Source organism: Culex quinquefasciatus, chromosome 2 (assembly GCF_015732765.1).
Source record: "Culex quinquefasciatus strain JHB chromosome 2, VPISU_Cqui_1.0_pri_paternal, whole genome shotgun sequence".
Classification (NCBI taxonomy): Eukaryota; Metazoa; Arthropoda; class Insecta; order Diptera; family Culicidae; genus Culex; species Culex quinquefasciatus.
Window position 1 is genome coordinate 209,073,564 of NC_051862.1, and position 17,415 is coordinate 209,090,978.

At 35.7% G+C, this 17,415-nt stretch overlaps 1 protein-coding gene across 9 annotated transcripts in view; it reads right to left on the reverse strand.

Annotated features, from left to right (window-relative positions):
- LOC6050917 overlaps positions 1-17,415 on the reverse strand; it is a 363,016-nt gene that overhangs the window by 64,063 nt on the left and 281,538 nt on the right. For 8 of the 9 annotated variants that reach the window (XM_038256309.1, XM_038256308.1, XM_038256312.1 and 5 more), the window contains one exon: positions 3,227-3,328. The exons of the other annotated variant lie outside the window; for it this stretch is intronic. In XM_038256309.1, coding sequence (XP_038112237.1) covers positions 3,227-3,328 — 102 coding nt within the window. The remainder of the gene's footprint in view (positions 1-3,226; positions 3,329-17,415) is intronic. 9 annotated transcript variants of the gene reach the window in all.

Sequence of the window (17,415 nt, forward strand, 5' to 3'; positions counted from 1 at the left end):
AAAAAACTTTATAAATTTTGACTTGAAGCTTTTCATTCTAGTTTTTTTAGGCCTTTATTTAATTTATTTTAAAAATAATTTATTTAATTTATTTTAAAAATATAAACCTAAATTTTACTGATTTATTCGAATTGAAAATTTGCTTTTCAACTCGTTTTAGAAACCACTTTTTATATGTTTTAAAACGTAAGATTCTGAAAAGTTCTGATCATAAAATAATTTTATTTAAGCTATGGTAAAAGTTGGCCTTAACTCATTGCAGCGTTGCCAATTTTTTGAAAAAATTTGATCTTAATTTTTAAATATGGAAAAGTTGAAAAACATTGTATTTTACATTTAAATGTAGAATTAAATTTCCATTGGAAATGTTTGATATCGTTCACAGTTTTCAAGTAAATGCCACCAGGAATTGTTCTGACGTGACTTTGTCACCTTTAGAAGTAGGCAAAGATTGACAATTTTTTTTAAATATTGTTTTCGGAAAGATCAAAAATTTTCGTACAAATTTGGTAAAGGTGATGAAAATTGGTCCAATGGTTGCAGAGATACAAATACTGAAAAAACCAAACAAGAAATATTAGATTTTCTCTAGAACACCAAAATAGCGTCAGATTTTAAAAAGACGATAACTCAGCAAATATTCTTCCAATTGTCAATGTCAATAAATAAATTTATAGTGTAATTTCGATCATTCGCACATAAATATTTACAAAATTTTCAAATCAACCCTTATATTTGAAAAAGACGAAATTGTGCGTATTTAGGCCTTTTGAAAACAAATGAAAATATTTTTCTATTTATTTTGATTTTGAACCTGATTTTAGATTTTTTAAGGGTTTATTTTCAATATATTTTTAGTAGTCCTGATTTTACAAAAAAAAAAAAACGACAGAAATGTCTGTTCATACTATTCTGTCGATCAATTTATACTTTTTTGACCACAAAATCATATTAAAAAATAAATTTCCAAAAATTTTTTTTTGGAAAATTTTTTTTTGTGAGAAATAAGTTAACAAAAAAGCATGACTTTTTTCCAAAGCATATCCATCACAATTTACAACTTTGCTCTTTTTCAAATTCAGATTTTTGAATATTTTTCAAAGTTATACTGGGAATTGTATGGTTGAACCGAAATGAAGCTCCTAAAATGTTTCAAAAATGCAATGAATGTTTCAATTTTCAGATTTATAGTCGAGTTTAAGTTTTAACTAATTATTTACGGTTTTTGTTTAATTAAAAAAAAACATGTTTTAAATTGCAAATTTGCCTTTCTATTACATTTTTTTTTTGCACAAAATTTGTCATTATTTCACTGGGCAGTTCACCACCAAACAGGGGTAAGGAAATTAATCATATTTTTATTGGCTCAAACTTTTGGGGGTCCTTCCCTATGATCAAAGAAGCCATATTGTGTCATTAGTTCACCCATAAAGGCCTCCATACAATTTTGTCAGCTTTCCATGCACAAATGGTACGATTTTGTTCAAAAATTAATATCTTTTGAAGGAATCATCCGATCGGTTTGGTGTTTTTGGCAAAGTTGTAGGTATTGATGTGTACTATTCAGAAATAAATGGTTAACGGATTTTTTTCCAAGACTCAGTTTTTTTCTATGTTTTGATAGATTTTAGGGGACAAAAAACCGTAAACTTTTAAGTCATTTAAAAATATGGCAATACAATTTGCTGCTGGGCTATGGTTTAAAATAATGTTTTTAGGAAAAATATAATTTCTGATCGAATTTTTCTAATATAAATTATTACCTTAAAACTAAATTTGCAATAAAAAAGTACTGCTTTTCATTTATTTATTTTTTCAAAAAGTGTTTATGATGTTCCATTCCTTCCCGAAAAATTGAACCAAATTCCAATTAAATTGCCTGAGAAGCATTGCAACTGATACGAATATCTCAGAAATTAATGGTACTATTTTCAATGTTTAAAAAGAAACATTTGTTAAATTTTGTCATCTTTTCAACAAAAATAATTGTTTGATTTTGGAATCAAAACTAAACCAGCGATAAATCTTTTCTATGCCGCAAAAGTTGCGCATTTTTGTTCCTTAAAACTTATAATTTTTTTTTTAAAATATTGTATTTTTTTTTTTAAATAGTCTCCATCAATACCAACAACGAGGAGCAGCCGTGGCTGACTGGTTACGGTGTTTGCTTTGTAAGCGAATGGTTCTGGGTTCGATGCCCATCTGCTCCCAACGAGAAAGTTAAGAACACATACATTTGAAATGATGAATATGAACGAAAAATCTAAGTCGCTCGAGGTTCGATCCCCCGTCCTTTGGATTGGTAAGCAAAAACGCTAACCACTAGGCCATGACGACTTGGTGAGCGTGGACTGGAATTAGAAATACTGTTACAGAGAGCAAGTTTGTGGCGCTATAACCACGGCAAATAGTGTCCAGGGCATTCGTGGAAATACAATGTCCCATCCCAGAGGGTCCCGGAGTACCAAACCTTCTTAGCATGGTGCTCCCAACGAATACATCCAAAAATCTCGGAGCGTATGGTTGTGTGTCCCCACGCTTCTTCCTCCCAAGTCGATTCAGAATTGTGTTGTTGTTCGAACACTCAGTGCTCAAACTCAACCCAATTACGAGTCATCTCTGCGATACGGCTTTACGCAGTAGGCTTGGCCGCTTGTGATGTTTCAATGCATTTTCAATGCAATGGCGCACTACAATTGTTAATAAATGACAAGAAGAGTGCTAGGCGTCATCTAACCTAAGGCACTCTCCAGGATCCCTTCGAAAGATTGGCTGCGCTAGGGTCTGATTAGATTAGATTAGATTAGATAGTCTTCATCAATACCAACAACTTTTCCGAAGAAACCAAACCGATAAGAAAATTTCTTCAATAGATATACATTTTCGAATAAACAGTACTATTTTTGTATCGACAGCTACCAAAATAGTATGTAGTATAGGGGAAGGCTTCCAAAGAGTTTGAGCCAATCTATTTTTTTTTCAAAAATATTTTTTATGAAACACGATTTAATTTGCATACTCTTCCTATATTTTAAAATCAATCTCCTAAACTTCCACTATCTCGTCAGAACAATCACGTGCACGTAATCTACCCGTGGCATCACAACGGACGGATACGCGGATACGTTACGTTTCAAACGTCAACACCGGAGATCACGTGTTTGTCGAACAAAAGGAGGCAGGAGTACGTGGGGGTTGTGGAAGAGGGGATTTATCGTGCACCAACCTTGGCGGTCCGCCTGCGATGCCATCGATAAGGCCAATGTTGGGTGGTGGCGGCGGGGGCGGCGCCGGCGGAAGATCCGAGTGCGCTGGACATCGGTACAGTCTACAGACAGGGCGAGTTGGTGTGGGTGATGATGGTTGACCATTGACCAGCAAATTGATTTTTTCACCATACCAAACCAACACCGACCGGGTTGAGTTGAGTTGTGAGTGAGTGTGTGTTTGTGGATCGTGCGGACATCATCATTCGAAGAGGGACGACGACACCGTTAACGATGGTGGTTGTGATGCACACATACACACGTGTGGAGAGGACGATCACAATTTTTATTATTTTTTTTTTTTTTGGTTGGAGGTGGAAAAAAGAGAAGAAAAAATGGGACTCGTTTCGGTATGAGATGGAATTTGATTACGTTTTATCACTATAAAGAGAGACACAAACACTCATATACATGAAGGTAGACAGATAGTAGAACTAACTAGTTTTATTATTGAAAACAACAACGTGCTAGTGGGTCGGATATGCATTGTGGCCTCTTGTTAACACACTCTACTTGTAATAGAATAAGCCACAACATCTAGTAGAAGGACATTTGCATAGAATGTGAAGAGGAAAGTTTAGAGGAAGGTAGAAGAAGACATGTTGCAGTGTTTGGTAGTTGATCAAGAAACATGTAATAATTACAGAGATTTTAACCTAAATGTCTTTAGCACCCATATACAAAAAGAATAATCAAGATATCATGAATTCCTATTCATGAATTCGTGAACAATTGAATTTATGGTCTTTTGTTATTTCAATTAAATTAAAATACATAAAATTATGAACTCTACAAATATTTAGAAAAAACGTGAAAATTGCTTTTCACGATTTCATGAATAAAAATTGCAGTCTTTTAGTGTCACTTCAGAATTTATAAAACGAAATTCAAAAGTGAAATTTGTTATCCCAACATAAAAGGCCCAACAAAATCCCGTAAAACCCCACCCATCGAACTTCAAATCATCAATCATGTATCAATCCAGAGAGAGAACCAAAAACAAAAAAAAAACCCAAAAAAACAGGACAGACACCAATGAAATCCATTACCTTTCGATTCCCATTAGAGAGAGAGAGAGGGGAAACCCAGAAAAAAGCGAAGGGAGCAGCAAAACTACCCACCATCATCATGACCGTCAAATCAACACCGATAAATACCGAAATGGGTGGGAAAGCTGGAATTCGGAGGGAAGGAGGGGAGGGAGCTTTTCATGTTAAATTAATTTGGGTGGCTCCAAAGTGAAAACGAGAGGGAAAGCCTCCGCGTCCTCACTCTGTGTTGTGCAAAACAAACAGAAACGAAACCGAAATTGAAACATTTGATTAAATTTTCAGTGAGGCCATTCAACGTGTTTTCGCTTATTTCATCAACTTCGTTTGAATGGTTTTTTTTGGAGATGAGTTTAATTTGATTGAAATTTGTTTTATTTGAATAACAGAAAATAATGATTGTTAAAACAATTTTTTTATCTCAAGAGTAATTTACGTGAAAATAAATATGAAATAACGAAAAATCGACAAAAATGTACCAAATCTGAAGATGGCAAACATAATCCAAATCTCGCTTCAATTCTCCCACAAAAGAGCTTGCCACATTTTATCTAACAATTCCCACAAAGCCAAACGTTCAACTAGTCAAACAAGCCGTAAGAAACAACTCCCAAAACGAAGCCACCACCGTGAAATGTCGGACAAGTCTGGAAAATTGACATTTAATTATGCCGATAAAAATTTCTCTCCCGAGGCAGACTAGCGCACACTAGTGCAAAGCTCTGGAAAAGCCCGACGAATGTCGGTGACGACAAAAATAGAATAACACCATCAACCAGAGCACTCAAGTTTCCGAGAGCAAAATCGAAGAAATTCAGAGACGAAAATATTTGCTCTGATTCGATTTTGATAGTGGCATTTGCTCCTGGTTGGAGCTGCTTGTTGAGGAATCGAAGAACATTTTCCGGAGATGTTTTGCCAGAAAATTTCACAAGCTGATTTCGCATTTTACGTTTTTTCGTTTGCACTGACACACAAACTGCTGAAATCAAACAAGTATTCAGCTTCCTTTTGGCTTTTTACTTTTTTTTTGCTGAAGGAGTGGGTTCTATATGAGGAATGGTACTTTCTCTTTTGATGCGTCGCTGAATTTAGTTAGCTTTCATCAGTAAGCTTGTTATTGAGTAAGAAGCAATCACATATTCGTGGAAAACAGGGTCTTTTTTTAAGTTTGCACTGAAAAGTTAGTTTTATAGCTTGCATGAGTTATAAGCTTTTTATGTGACTTTTTTGGTTGATAATTATCAGTGTTGCAAATGAGTGATAGAAAACCTATCAATAGATTATCTCTGCACCAAAAATATCCGAGAGTATAGCGACCGCCACTATAGCTTGTGAGATCTCTTCTAGTGTCTTGTGACTCCCAGCGATGTCATTCTCTCTCTATCTCTCCCCCCCTTTTCCTCGACTATGCGCTCTCACCACTGAGTCTCTCAATCTCTCCGAAAACTGCAATGAGATAACGCGAGATGGTGATTAGTGGCGGCTTTGTGGCGGCTTTTGTGGTTAAACGCTGTTGCGGTAGGATGATCGTGGAAGCGGGAATGAGAGAGAAAAGGAAAATGTCAATCGTGAGTGGGTAAACACGAAAACGTGTTCGGCTATGTTCGGCGCTGAGAGTTTCAATGAGGAGAGAAGAGCAGTTGTATTTGAGGCATGATTATTCAGGCGGGATAATTGTAGTTGGTGAGAGCTGATATTTTGATATTTTAACAACCCTGATAATTATTCTCGACGACTATTTTTCCTGTCTTTTCATCACTTTTATGCAACGAAATACTTTTATTTTTTAAGCTTAGGTCAAGATTTGTATTGTTTTCAAAATTACTATTCTTACATTTTTAATGCCACTTTTAACTTTCTCTAATGTTTTAAGACCTAATTTATAATTTTTTCTATCGTGCAATATTTTTTTAATATTTCAATATATTTTTATAAAGGTTCAATAACGAAATGTTTAAAAAATAAGAAAATTTTGATATTTTCTGAACTTTAACTCAAAAGTGCGTACAATTTGTAACAGTACATTTTTGCCTTTCTTTCTAAAGAAAGGTATAGGTTTTACTTTATGGCTGGACATCATTTTCATCTTCGTAAATAAGACGATACAGCATTAATATTAATCGGAAAAATCATCAAAAAATAACACTGCATCAATTTTCGACGCTTCGTCGCCAAGTCGACAAGTTGTCAAGTTGAGCTTCGAATACTGGCGCGAGAATGCTGGCGCATATAATTTATGGCTCGAGATGTACTCGTTTGTAGTAGCTTGTCTACCGATGTTTCCAATTACAAGTTAGATATCGTAGCTTTCCAGTTTCTTTTGCCCTGTCCATCTGTGCATAATTGTCCAATGTTGGTGCAAAAACTTTTGTGACGTAGGACATTTATCCGACAAAAATGAAATTGTTTCCCGAGTGCTCCTAAAATTGCCTAAAAGTAGACTTATTTTTTCGTGATTTCGAAAGTTTGCATTGGATTCCAATAGGAGCTTTTAATCGTTTATATCGTTTTCAAAGTTTTCAATGTTTGCGACGCCAATGGCTATCTACTTAAGGTTCTCGCGGTTGAGTGTGTAGTGGTGCGGTTGTAAAAATAGCTTTCTCTGACTTCATAGAAGCTGAATGGCAAACTTCCCTGCACCGCTATGCTCGCGTTTGTCATAAACACATGTTTGATTAAGGATATGTACAATTAAAAATATTCTTTCGGTGAAAATTGCGTTTTGAATTTATTTTGGAAAACATATTAGGGGGAGAGGGTGTAATATGCACCCCGGGGACAGAATGAACCCCCTGCTTTTCTCGGTATTTTAAGAGTTTTCTGGGAGAAAAACCATAGAAATTGGAGGCTTAACACTGCTAAACCATGCTGGAAAAATTTGAGCATCGTGGTATAAAAACAGCTTAAATTATTTGCAAAACTTTAGAATGTTGTGTTTTCATCTAATTTTCATTGAACTTTCATTATGATTTTTAGACAATATAAAAAGCATTTATTGTTATTGTAAGTGTTGAGGTGTATAGTTTTTGCCATAATCTTCATTATTCTGTGGATAGATGAGTCCAAAAACATCAAAAAATGCATTTTTAATTAAATTTTCTGCAAAAAGCGTTGTCGGGGCAAAATGCACCGCTGTGAAGTTCCTTTGTAAAAACAGTAGTGTCATCTATTGGTGAATAGTGAAAACTGCTTTTAGCTGGTGCATTTTTTGCAATTTTGAGGTTTTTAAAACCTTTTTTCACTTGGATGACGTTGAATAATAGGTATTCATGAACATCTAACGAAATTCTTTCACAGAAATTATGTTATGGTTGAGAAATCACAGTTTTCCTTAGGGGTTGCATATTACCCCCTGTCCCCCTATTTACAATATTTTGCTTTCATTATAAGATTTTTTGTATCATTTCACTATCTTTTGTGCTGACGTTTATAATAAGTAAACATAGTCGATGTTATGCATTGAAAGAAGTTCTACAAAAAAAAAAAAAAATAAATAAATAAATATAATAATTGAAATAACAAGCCATGGTCTCAACATTGAAATAAAAAAAGTGTTTCAAAGTGCATTTTAGACCTGCCCAATTGTTTTGCAGTTGTTTTCAAAATATTAAAGTATTGAAGAGATTTTTATTTCGCCGAAAAACATTGGAATTCCACAAAAATTGAAATTATTTTTGATCGATCCGGACCATATGATTTTAAACGCAGGAAAATGCATTTCTAATTGTTTTCAGTTGGTTAGACTTCTATTGCCTTTAAATTTTTAAAGTTTTTTTTTTGCAATTTTTTTGCCGCCTGATTTTCGCACTGATTTTGGAGGTGAGGGGGCGACATAAACTTTGAAAAATATTTGCAACGGCCTTATCCCATTTTATTCATATTTAAGAGAAGAATGGACAAAATGTTAATCATGCGATCCTACAAAAAAAAATCATTATTATTTTAATAAAATACACGGAAATTGGAAACAGTTGCACAGATCCCTTTTTGATTTTTAATGAAACATTGCTTTGAAAGTTAATTTTTATCCCTGATTACGAGTCAGTGATCCATTTCTTTTTTTTTCTAGATTTTCACTAAAACACATTTGTCAATGATTTCTAGCTCAAAAGCGTGAAGGGATAGAAATTTGGTATGTAAAATTGAAAATAGAACCTTTTAATTCAGAAAAGTTGAAAAAATAGTTTTAAAAACGTTATTTCGCATTGCTTACCAATAAAAAATCGACATATTCCATTTTAAGGGAAGTTTAATAAACTTGATTTTCTTTCTTCAATAAGTATTATGTGTTATTTTGTAACATTGCAGGATTAATTCAAAGAGTGTATCAAAGTCATCAGTCCTGTTTTGAGAAAGCTGTTGGCAGTTTTTAAAGCAATTTTTCTCAAATTGTTTTTTTATTTTACTGAAAAACTAAATAAAAATATGAAAATCAAATAAAAAATGTCGAGTTTCCCTAATTAATTTCCATACGAAATTGAAGTGCACCGATTGCTTTTTTATTTTGGAGGGTTTTTTTTAAGAAGTTGAAACAATTTTCCACAATTTCCTTTTTGGGCTCGTTGTCGTGATAAAGCAAAAATCGAAAATGGAAAAAAATATTCATTTAAATGTTTTCCAATGAGCCTTATTTTTTTAATTCGACAATGACTCGATATTCCAAAGATGAAATTAGTTTTTTTAATTGAATGCCCAATCAACAGTTGCCACACAAAAAAACCAAAAAAATATAGATTAAGGTGAAAACATTTTAAAAATTGGAATTCTTTATCATAGCCATTTTTCTCTGATTATCAAAATCTTTAAATGAAAATTGTACAGAACTTTCTTAGCTGCCTATTTAGACATTTTTTTCAAATAAGAACAATAAATAATTGTCATATCCTTATTTTTACTTAAAACTTTCTATCAAATAACAATTACCCAAAAATTACGTGTTTTATCGAAAAAAAAAAAAAAAAAACAACTATTAACAGCTTTTGTTTGGCGGTTAGACGTTCAACGGTTTGCTGAAACCAGACCAGATTTTTCAAAAAAACATAGCTTCGAAACGGCTGAACCAATTTTAACAAAATAAATGTGTATTAGACAGCTTTAATTATTATGTAGAGGCTGTTTTTAATTTGCATTTATCTTTTTTAGCTTGTGATTTTTTCTGATTATTACCTTTTTACAATCAGTTTTTTCATGTTTTTATAGTCATTTTTTCATTGTTTTGCTTATTTTTCACATTTTCTGCTAAAGAACGATATCATTAAAATTGTAAAAAAATGCTTTGAAGCATAGTCTTGTACATTACAAAAATAACTGTATACTTCTTTTCAGTTAATATATAGGAAATGTTAGTGAAAAACACAGCCAAAGTTGATACCTCAAAAATGTTTTTTTTGTAATACATTGGCAAAGTCACATAAAACAAGTCACACTTCCAACCTTAGAATTTTCTAAAATTTTCAGAGTTCTCCTTTCCAATGCTTTTTTAAGATCAAAATTTTTATTGATTTTTATTGAATTTTTAGATCAAAGCTCGCCTAGAGGCAGGATTTTGTTATAGAGGGTTAAGTTAATTAATTCACTAATCTAAAATCGCTATTCAGCTTGCAAAGCACATAATTCGAGCCAAGAAAAAAAATTCCGCAACTTCCTCTGCAATTGGAACCAACTGTTGCTCCAAGTTCCCAACCAGCCAACCATTTAAATAAAACGGAAAACACAACCTGAAATTACCGATTCCGAATGAGCCGAGAGGCTCGTCGTAACCGGTTCCGAAATTGGCCCACAATATGTGTTTGCGTACTCAAGTTGCGTACTACTCTACCCAAAGAACCCAAGTTTTGCCGCTCCCGGCACTTTTACCTACTATTGACACTACACAAGAGCTTTTCCTTCCCCTCCGCTGTGTTGTTCTGTAGTTCTGGCCGTCCCCGTAATGGGGCCTCAAGCTTTCGGTCGTAACCGGAGCACCAATAAAACACAGTTAAATTTTACGAATCATTTCGACCGATGGTGGAAAATTGGTTGGGGGGGGGGTGGGGGGTCCTTTTAACGATTATTTCAATTAGACCTCTGTTTCTTGGGAAAACAAAAATGAGGTTGCGAGGGACGACGACGTTGTTGTCGAAGAAAGTGCAGCAGCAAAACTGGCCCTGTTTTATGCTAGGACATGCCGTCCTTGTTAAAGTCCTCAGGCCACGGAGGGGAGGGTGAAAAGGGGGAGGGGGTCCTTGAGACATTGTGACTGGAGCATACCCTCCCACGCACAAGCACACGTACACGCACACACACACATACGACATGGCAATAATTGAAAGCATAAAGCTGAAGGAGAGCCTTAAAACATACACCAATTACACAAGTACGTGAAAGGACGACGACGACGGCGGTGAGGACGGTGATGATGGCGGCCAGAGAGACTTGATCCAGAGGGAGGGTGAAATTGATGAAAGCACGAAGGTTGAAAGTGGTTCAAGCTTGGATTAAGGGTTCGACAGCAATGAGGGCGGAACACATTGAAGCGTATGGTAGGGAATTATCGATTGTTAAATTTTCAACTTTGAATTATTAAGGAGATATTACCTAGTCATTTTTATTAATAAAATTTACTTTACAATTTTGTTAAAGAGGATTTTTTCAGCACGAGTCGTACATTTTTTCATTTCTATAGTAAAGCTAGTATTTCGAAACTCATTTTCTTTTTTCATTTATAATGGAAATTTGAAATCGTTGAAGGCCGATCAAATCGGCTCGAAAACTCAGGAAGCAAAAAAAAATTTTTCCAAAAAAATCTAAATTTTAATGGAAATTTAAATCAGCTGAAATCAATTTAAAATGCGTTTTGAATCAGTTAAGTTAATTTAAAATCATTACAATATTATTGTTTTTTAAATGTACGGACGGGTGTTTAATGCGTTTTCCAACATTTTTTTCATTGAAATATGATAATTCTTACTTCCAATTTTAAGTTTTTTTTATAATAAATTAATTTTTGAATTGATTGTAAAAAATCCTAAATTCATTTATGTTTTGCTAATATTTGGTAGTAGCTTAACTCAACCAATGTAAAAATAAATAAAGAATAAAATTGAAAATAAATCATTCTTTGAAAAATATGACAAATATATAATTTGCCAAGACAGAATGTTGATGCATATTTTTAACGACAAATTAAACAATATTTCAGGTTTATTATTTCAGTTTAAAAAAAATCAAATTTTCCAGAATTGGAAATTAATTTGATTATTTTATAAGCTTTTTCATCCTCTCTATTAAGACAAAAGCAAACAAATTTGTATTAGCCTAACAGGTACATTTCCAATTCTGGTAAATTAAAAAAAAATAAACTGAAATAATGAACCTGAACTATCGTTTAATTTGTAGTTTAAAATATGCATCAACATTTGTTTTGGAAAATTATATATTTGTCATATTTTTTTAAAGGATTATTCATTTGCAATTTTATTCTATACTTGGGTCTAAAAGTTCTATCCCGAACATTGCTCAGGTCCAAGCGAGGGATAGGATACAGCTCTCTCTAGTATTTTGTTTTAGCGCTCATCCGATTCAATAATGTCTACTTCAAAAATTGAAATTGTCTTGACAAAATTGCTGAATGATTCTTAAAATTTTTTTTTGTCAAGACTTCATTTTAATAGATTATTTTTCATCGATTGAACACCCTGGATTGACCTTTGCAAAAAAAATTAAACTTATATCACCCCTTTAGTTTTGTTTTTTTTTTTTAATAGTGAAACTTAACGTGCAATTGAATCAATCAACTAAAAATGCGTTTATGAATGGGTAATTGCGATTTTACGAAAAAATAGTTTTGAAAAAGTTACTTTTTGCGTTTCTCTTTGCTTCGTCGTCCGTGTCTGTCGCGGGTGACCATGAACGGCCATGACCAACGACGACCAACATTTTCTAAACTTTTTTTCTTTAAATCGCAATAACTCGAGATGTTTATAAGCAAACACCTTATGTCTACATATTAAAATTTTTGTAATTGTCTGCTCTACAACTTTGTAGAACATTGTTACACTATAAAAAATAACCCTGCAAAGTTAGAAAAAACACGAAATTTTCAAATGAAAAAAAAATGTTCTAAATGAAAAAATGACCCTTCTGGGTCAATGAAGATTCGAAAAGTACATTAAATTTCTCATAAAATGATATATTCCAAAAAAATTTACTGTCGAGTAACGGAAAATGGGAGAATTTTTAAGCCTTTTTTAGTATTTTTTTTTTCGATGAAAAATACATTTTTTCGAAATTCTGAGTGCGCCATCAAATCGGGCGTCTAATTTTACACAAAAGTCCCTTTGACACCAAGTTTCTATCTCATCACCGTTTCAGGCTGCAAATTATTGAAAAACATCTCTTTTTTCGCATGTTCAAAAATGGAAGGGATCGTACCACCCCGCTGTCACGAGATATAAAAAAAGGACCTTGGATTCGTGATCAGGGACAAAAGTTACACCTTAGGGCAAAGTTCCACGCAAATCCAAGAGGGGCCGGGGCAACTGCTGTGTGAGTTGGCGGAGAATTACCCGAATGTAAATTTAAAGCATTGTTGTACCTGCTGAAACATTATTGTTTTCTTTAATTTCGATGTACAGCATCAATAGATGTTTTTATTGCAAATCTGTTATTTGTCAAAACCAAGCTTCCCTGCACCGTGTGGTACACGCGGTACACTTGCACCTCGGGTTTGCTTTGCGCCTGCTTTGTTCGGTTTACACCCGTACCCGACTCACACGAACCGAGGGTATTTTGGTTCATCGCACCAGTGCACCACGACACTCTCGGTTCGCCGCGTCGGTTTTGTGTCTGGCACTCACCCATGGCATGAACCCGGTGTATGAGCCAAGGTGCTTCACTCGATACGAGACGAGATACGTGCCGTGGTACGCGCTGGCGGTACAAAACGGGTGCAATACCACGACACGTACCACGGCACGCTGGGTTCATGCCATGGGTGAGTGCCAGACACAAAACCGATGATGCGAGCCGAGAGTGTCGTGGTGCGCTGGTACGATGTACCAAGATACCAATACACAAATGGGTTCAGGCACGTACCGAAGCTAGAAAACCAAACCCGCGGTGTGCGTTGGTACTGGCGCATGGGAAGCTTGGTCAAAACTAAGAATTATTAAAATTCAATTTTTGCAAAATAACTGTATTATTGCAAAACGAATTTTATTACACTTTATTTGCTTGCAATTTTAGTTTTCCCATTTTCCCAGAAGGAACAGAAACTCTTAAAAAAAATATTTGCATCACTCCTTAAAAAAATTAAAACTGTTACCAAAACATTTCTATAACTTTGAACTGAGCACTTATTCAAAAAAATTACATGTCATTTTTGATAGCAAAAGCATGCATCATTTGTTTTTTATTTCTCATAAACGTGTTTTCGATATTCATATTTTTTCAAAATCATAAAAACAGGTATTGCAATCATTCAAACCCTATATTTGCAGTTGTATCAGATGTTGCACTTTCTAAAATTTGGTGCAAAGATGGCTTTTTTAGTCCTTTAACGCATTTTCCTCACAAAAAATACACAAAAATTATATAATTTAAGATTAGTGCGCTGACCACGGGGACGCGCTGTCTTGTTTTTGCATGCTCATTTTCATTTCTTTTGTGTCGCTGTTTGTGTGCTTGGGTGCGTGGTTATTATAATTAAATAATGGCATCATTAGTGCGCTGACCACGAGGACGCGCTGTCTTGTTTTTGCATGCTCATTTTCATTTCTTTTGTTTTGCTGTTTGTGTGCTTGGGTGCGTGGTTATTATAATTAAATAATGGCATCATTAGTGCGCTGACCACGGGGACGCGCTGTCTTGTTTTTGCATGCTCATTTTCATTTCTTTTGTTTTGCTGTTTGTGTGCTTGGGTGCGTGGTTATTATAATTAAATAATGGCATCATTAGTGCGCTGACCACGAGGACGCGCTGTCTTGTTTTTGCATGCTCATTTTCATTTCTTTTGTGTCGCTGTTTGTGTGCTTGGGTGCGTGGTTATTATAATTAAATAATGGCATCATTAGTGCGCTGACCACGAGGACGCGCTGTCTTGTTTTTGCATGCTCATTTTCATTTCTTTTGTGTCGCTGTTTGTGTGCTTGGGTGCGTGGTTATTATAATTAAATAATGGCATCATTAGTGCGCTGACCACGGGGACGCGCTGTCTTGTTTTTGCATGCTCATTTTCATTTCTTTTGTTTTGCTGTTTGTGTGCTTGGGTGCGTGGTTATTATAATTAAATAATGGCATCATTAGTGCGCTGACCACGAGGACGCGCTGTCTTGTTTTTGCATGCTCATTTTCATTTCTTTTGTGTCGCTGTTTGTGTGCTTGGGTGCGTGGTTATTATAATTAAATAATGGCATCATTAGTGCGCTGACCACGAGGACGCGCTGTCTTGTTTTTGCATGCTCATTTTCATTTCTTTTGTTTTGCTGTTTGTGTGCTTGGGTGCGTGGTTATTATAATTAAATAATGGCATCATTAGTGCGCTGACCACGAGGACGCGCTGTCTTGTTTTTGCATGCTCATTTTCATTTCTTTTGTGTCGCTGTTTGTGTGCTTGGGTGCGTGGTTATTATAATTAAATAATGGCATCATTAGTGCGCTGACCACGAGGACGCGCTGTCTTGTTTTTGCATGCTCATTTTCATTTCTTTTGTGTCGCTGTTTGTGTGCTTGGGTGCGTGGTTATTATAATTAAATAATGGCATCATTAGTGCGCTGACCACGAGGACGCGCTGTCTTGTTTTTGCATGCTCATTTTCATTTCTTTTGTGTCGCTGTTTGTGTGCTTGGGTGCGTGGTTATTATAATTAAATAATGGCATCATTAGTGCGCTGACCACGAGGACGCGCTGTCTTGTTTTTGCATGCTCATTTTCATTTCTTTTGTTTTGCTGTTTGTGTGCTTGGGTGCGTGGTTATTATAATTAAATAATGGCATCATTAGTGCGCTGACCACGAGGACGCGCTGTCTTGTTTTTGCATGCTCATTTTCATTTCTTTTGTGTCGCTGTTTGTGTGCTTGGGTGCGTGGTTATTATAATTAAATAATGGCATCATTAGTGCGCTGACCACGAGGACGCGCTGTCTTGTTTTTGCATGCTCATTTTCATTTCTTTTGTTTTGCTGTTTGTGTGCTTGGGTGCGTGGTTATTATAATTAAATAATGGCATCATTAGTGCGCTGACCACGAGGACGCGCTGTCTTGTTTTTGCATGCTCATTTTCATTTCTTTTGTGTCGCTGTTTGTGTGCTTGGGTGCGTGGTTATTATAATTAAATAATGGCATCATTAGTGCGCTGACCACGAGGACGCGCTGTCTTGTTTTTGCATGCTCATTTTCATTTCTTTTGTGTCGCTGTTTGTGTGCTTGGGTGCGTGGTTATTATAATTAAATAATGGCATCATTAGTGCGCTGACCACGAGGACGCGCTGTCTTGTTTTTGCATGCTCATTTTCATTTCTTTTGTGTCGCTGTTTGTGTGCTTGGGTGCGTGGTTATTATAATTAAATAATGGCATCATTAGTGCGCTGACCACGGGGACGCGCTGTCTTGTTTTTGCATGCTCATTTTCATTTCTTTTGTTTTGCTGTTTGTGTGCTTGGGTGCGTGGTTATTATAATTAAATAATGGCATCATTAGTGCGCTGACCACGAGGACGCGCTGTCTTGTTTTTGCATGCTCATTTTCATTTCTTTTGTGTCGCTGTTTGTGTGCTTGGGTGCGTGGTTATTATAATTAAATAATGGCATCATTAGTGCGCTGACCACGAGGACGCGCTGTCTTGTTTTTGCATGCTCATTTTCATTTCTTTTGTTTTGCTGTTTGTGTGCTTGGGTGCGTGGTTATTATAATTAAATAATGGCATCATTAGTGCGCTGACCACGAGGACGCGCTGTCTTGTTTTTGCATGCTCATTTTCATTTCTTTTGTGTCGCTGTTTGTGTGCTTGGGTGCGTGGTTATTATAATTAAATAATGGCATCATTAGTGCGCTGACCACGGGGACGCGCTGTCTTGTTTTTGCATGCTCATTTTCATTTCTTTTGTGTCGCTGTTTGTGTGCTTGGGTGCGTGGTTATTATAATTAAATAATGGCATCATTAGTGCGCTGACCACGAGGACGCGCTGTCTTGTTTTTGCATGCTCATTTTCATTTCTTTTGTGTCGCTGTTTGTGTGCTTGGGTGCGTGGTTATTATAATTAAATAATGGCATCATTAGTGCGCTGACCACGAGGACGCGCTGTCTTGTTTTTGCATGCTCATTTTCATTTCTTTTGTGTCGCTGTTTGTGTGCTTGGGTGCGTGGTTATTATAATTAAATAATGGCATCATTAGTGCGCTGACCACGGGGACGCGCTGTCTTGTTTTTGCATGCTCATTTTCATTTCTTTTGTGTCGCTGTTTGTGTGCTTGGGTGCGTGGTTATTATAATTAAATAATGGCATCATTAGTGCGCTGACCACGGGGACGCGCTGTCTTGTTTTTGCATGCTCATTTTCATTTCTTTTGTGTCGCTGTTTGTGTGCTTGGGTGCGTGGTTATTATAATTAAATAATGGCATCATTAGTGCGCTGACCACGAGGACGCGCTGTCTTGTTTTTGCATGCTCATTTTCATTTCTTTTGTGTCGCTGTTTGTGTGCTTGGGTGCGTGGTTATTATAATTAAATAATGGCATCATTAGTGCGCTGACCACGAGGACGCGCTGTCTTGTTTTTGCATGCTCATTTTCATTTCTTTTGTGTCGCTGTTTGTGTGCTTGGGTGCGTGGTTATTATAATTAAATAATGGCATCATTAGTGCGCTGACCACGAGGACGCGCTGTCTTGTTTTTGCATGCTCATTTTCATTTCTTTTGTGTCGCTGTTTGTGTGCTTGGGTGCGTGGTTATTATAATTAAATAATGGCATCATTAGTGCGCTGACCACGAGGACGCGCTGTCTTGTTTTTGCATGCTCATTTTCATTTCTTTTGTGTCGCTGTTTGTGTGCTTGGGTGCGTGGTTATTATAATTAAATAATGGCATCATTAGTGCGCTGACCACGAGGACGCGCTGTCTTG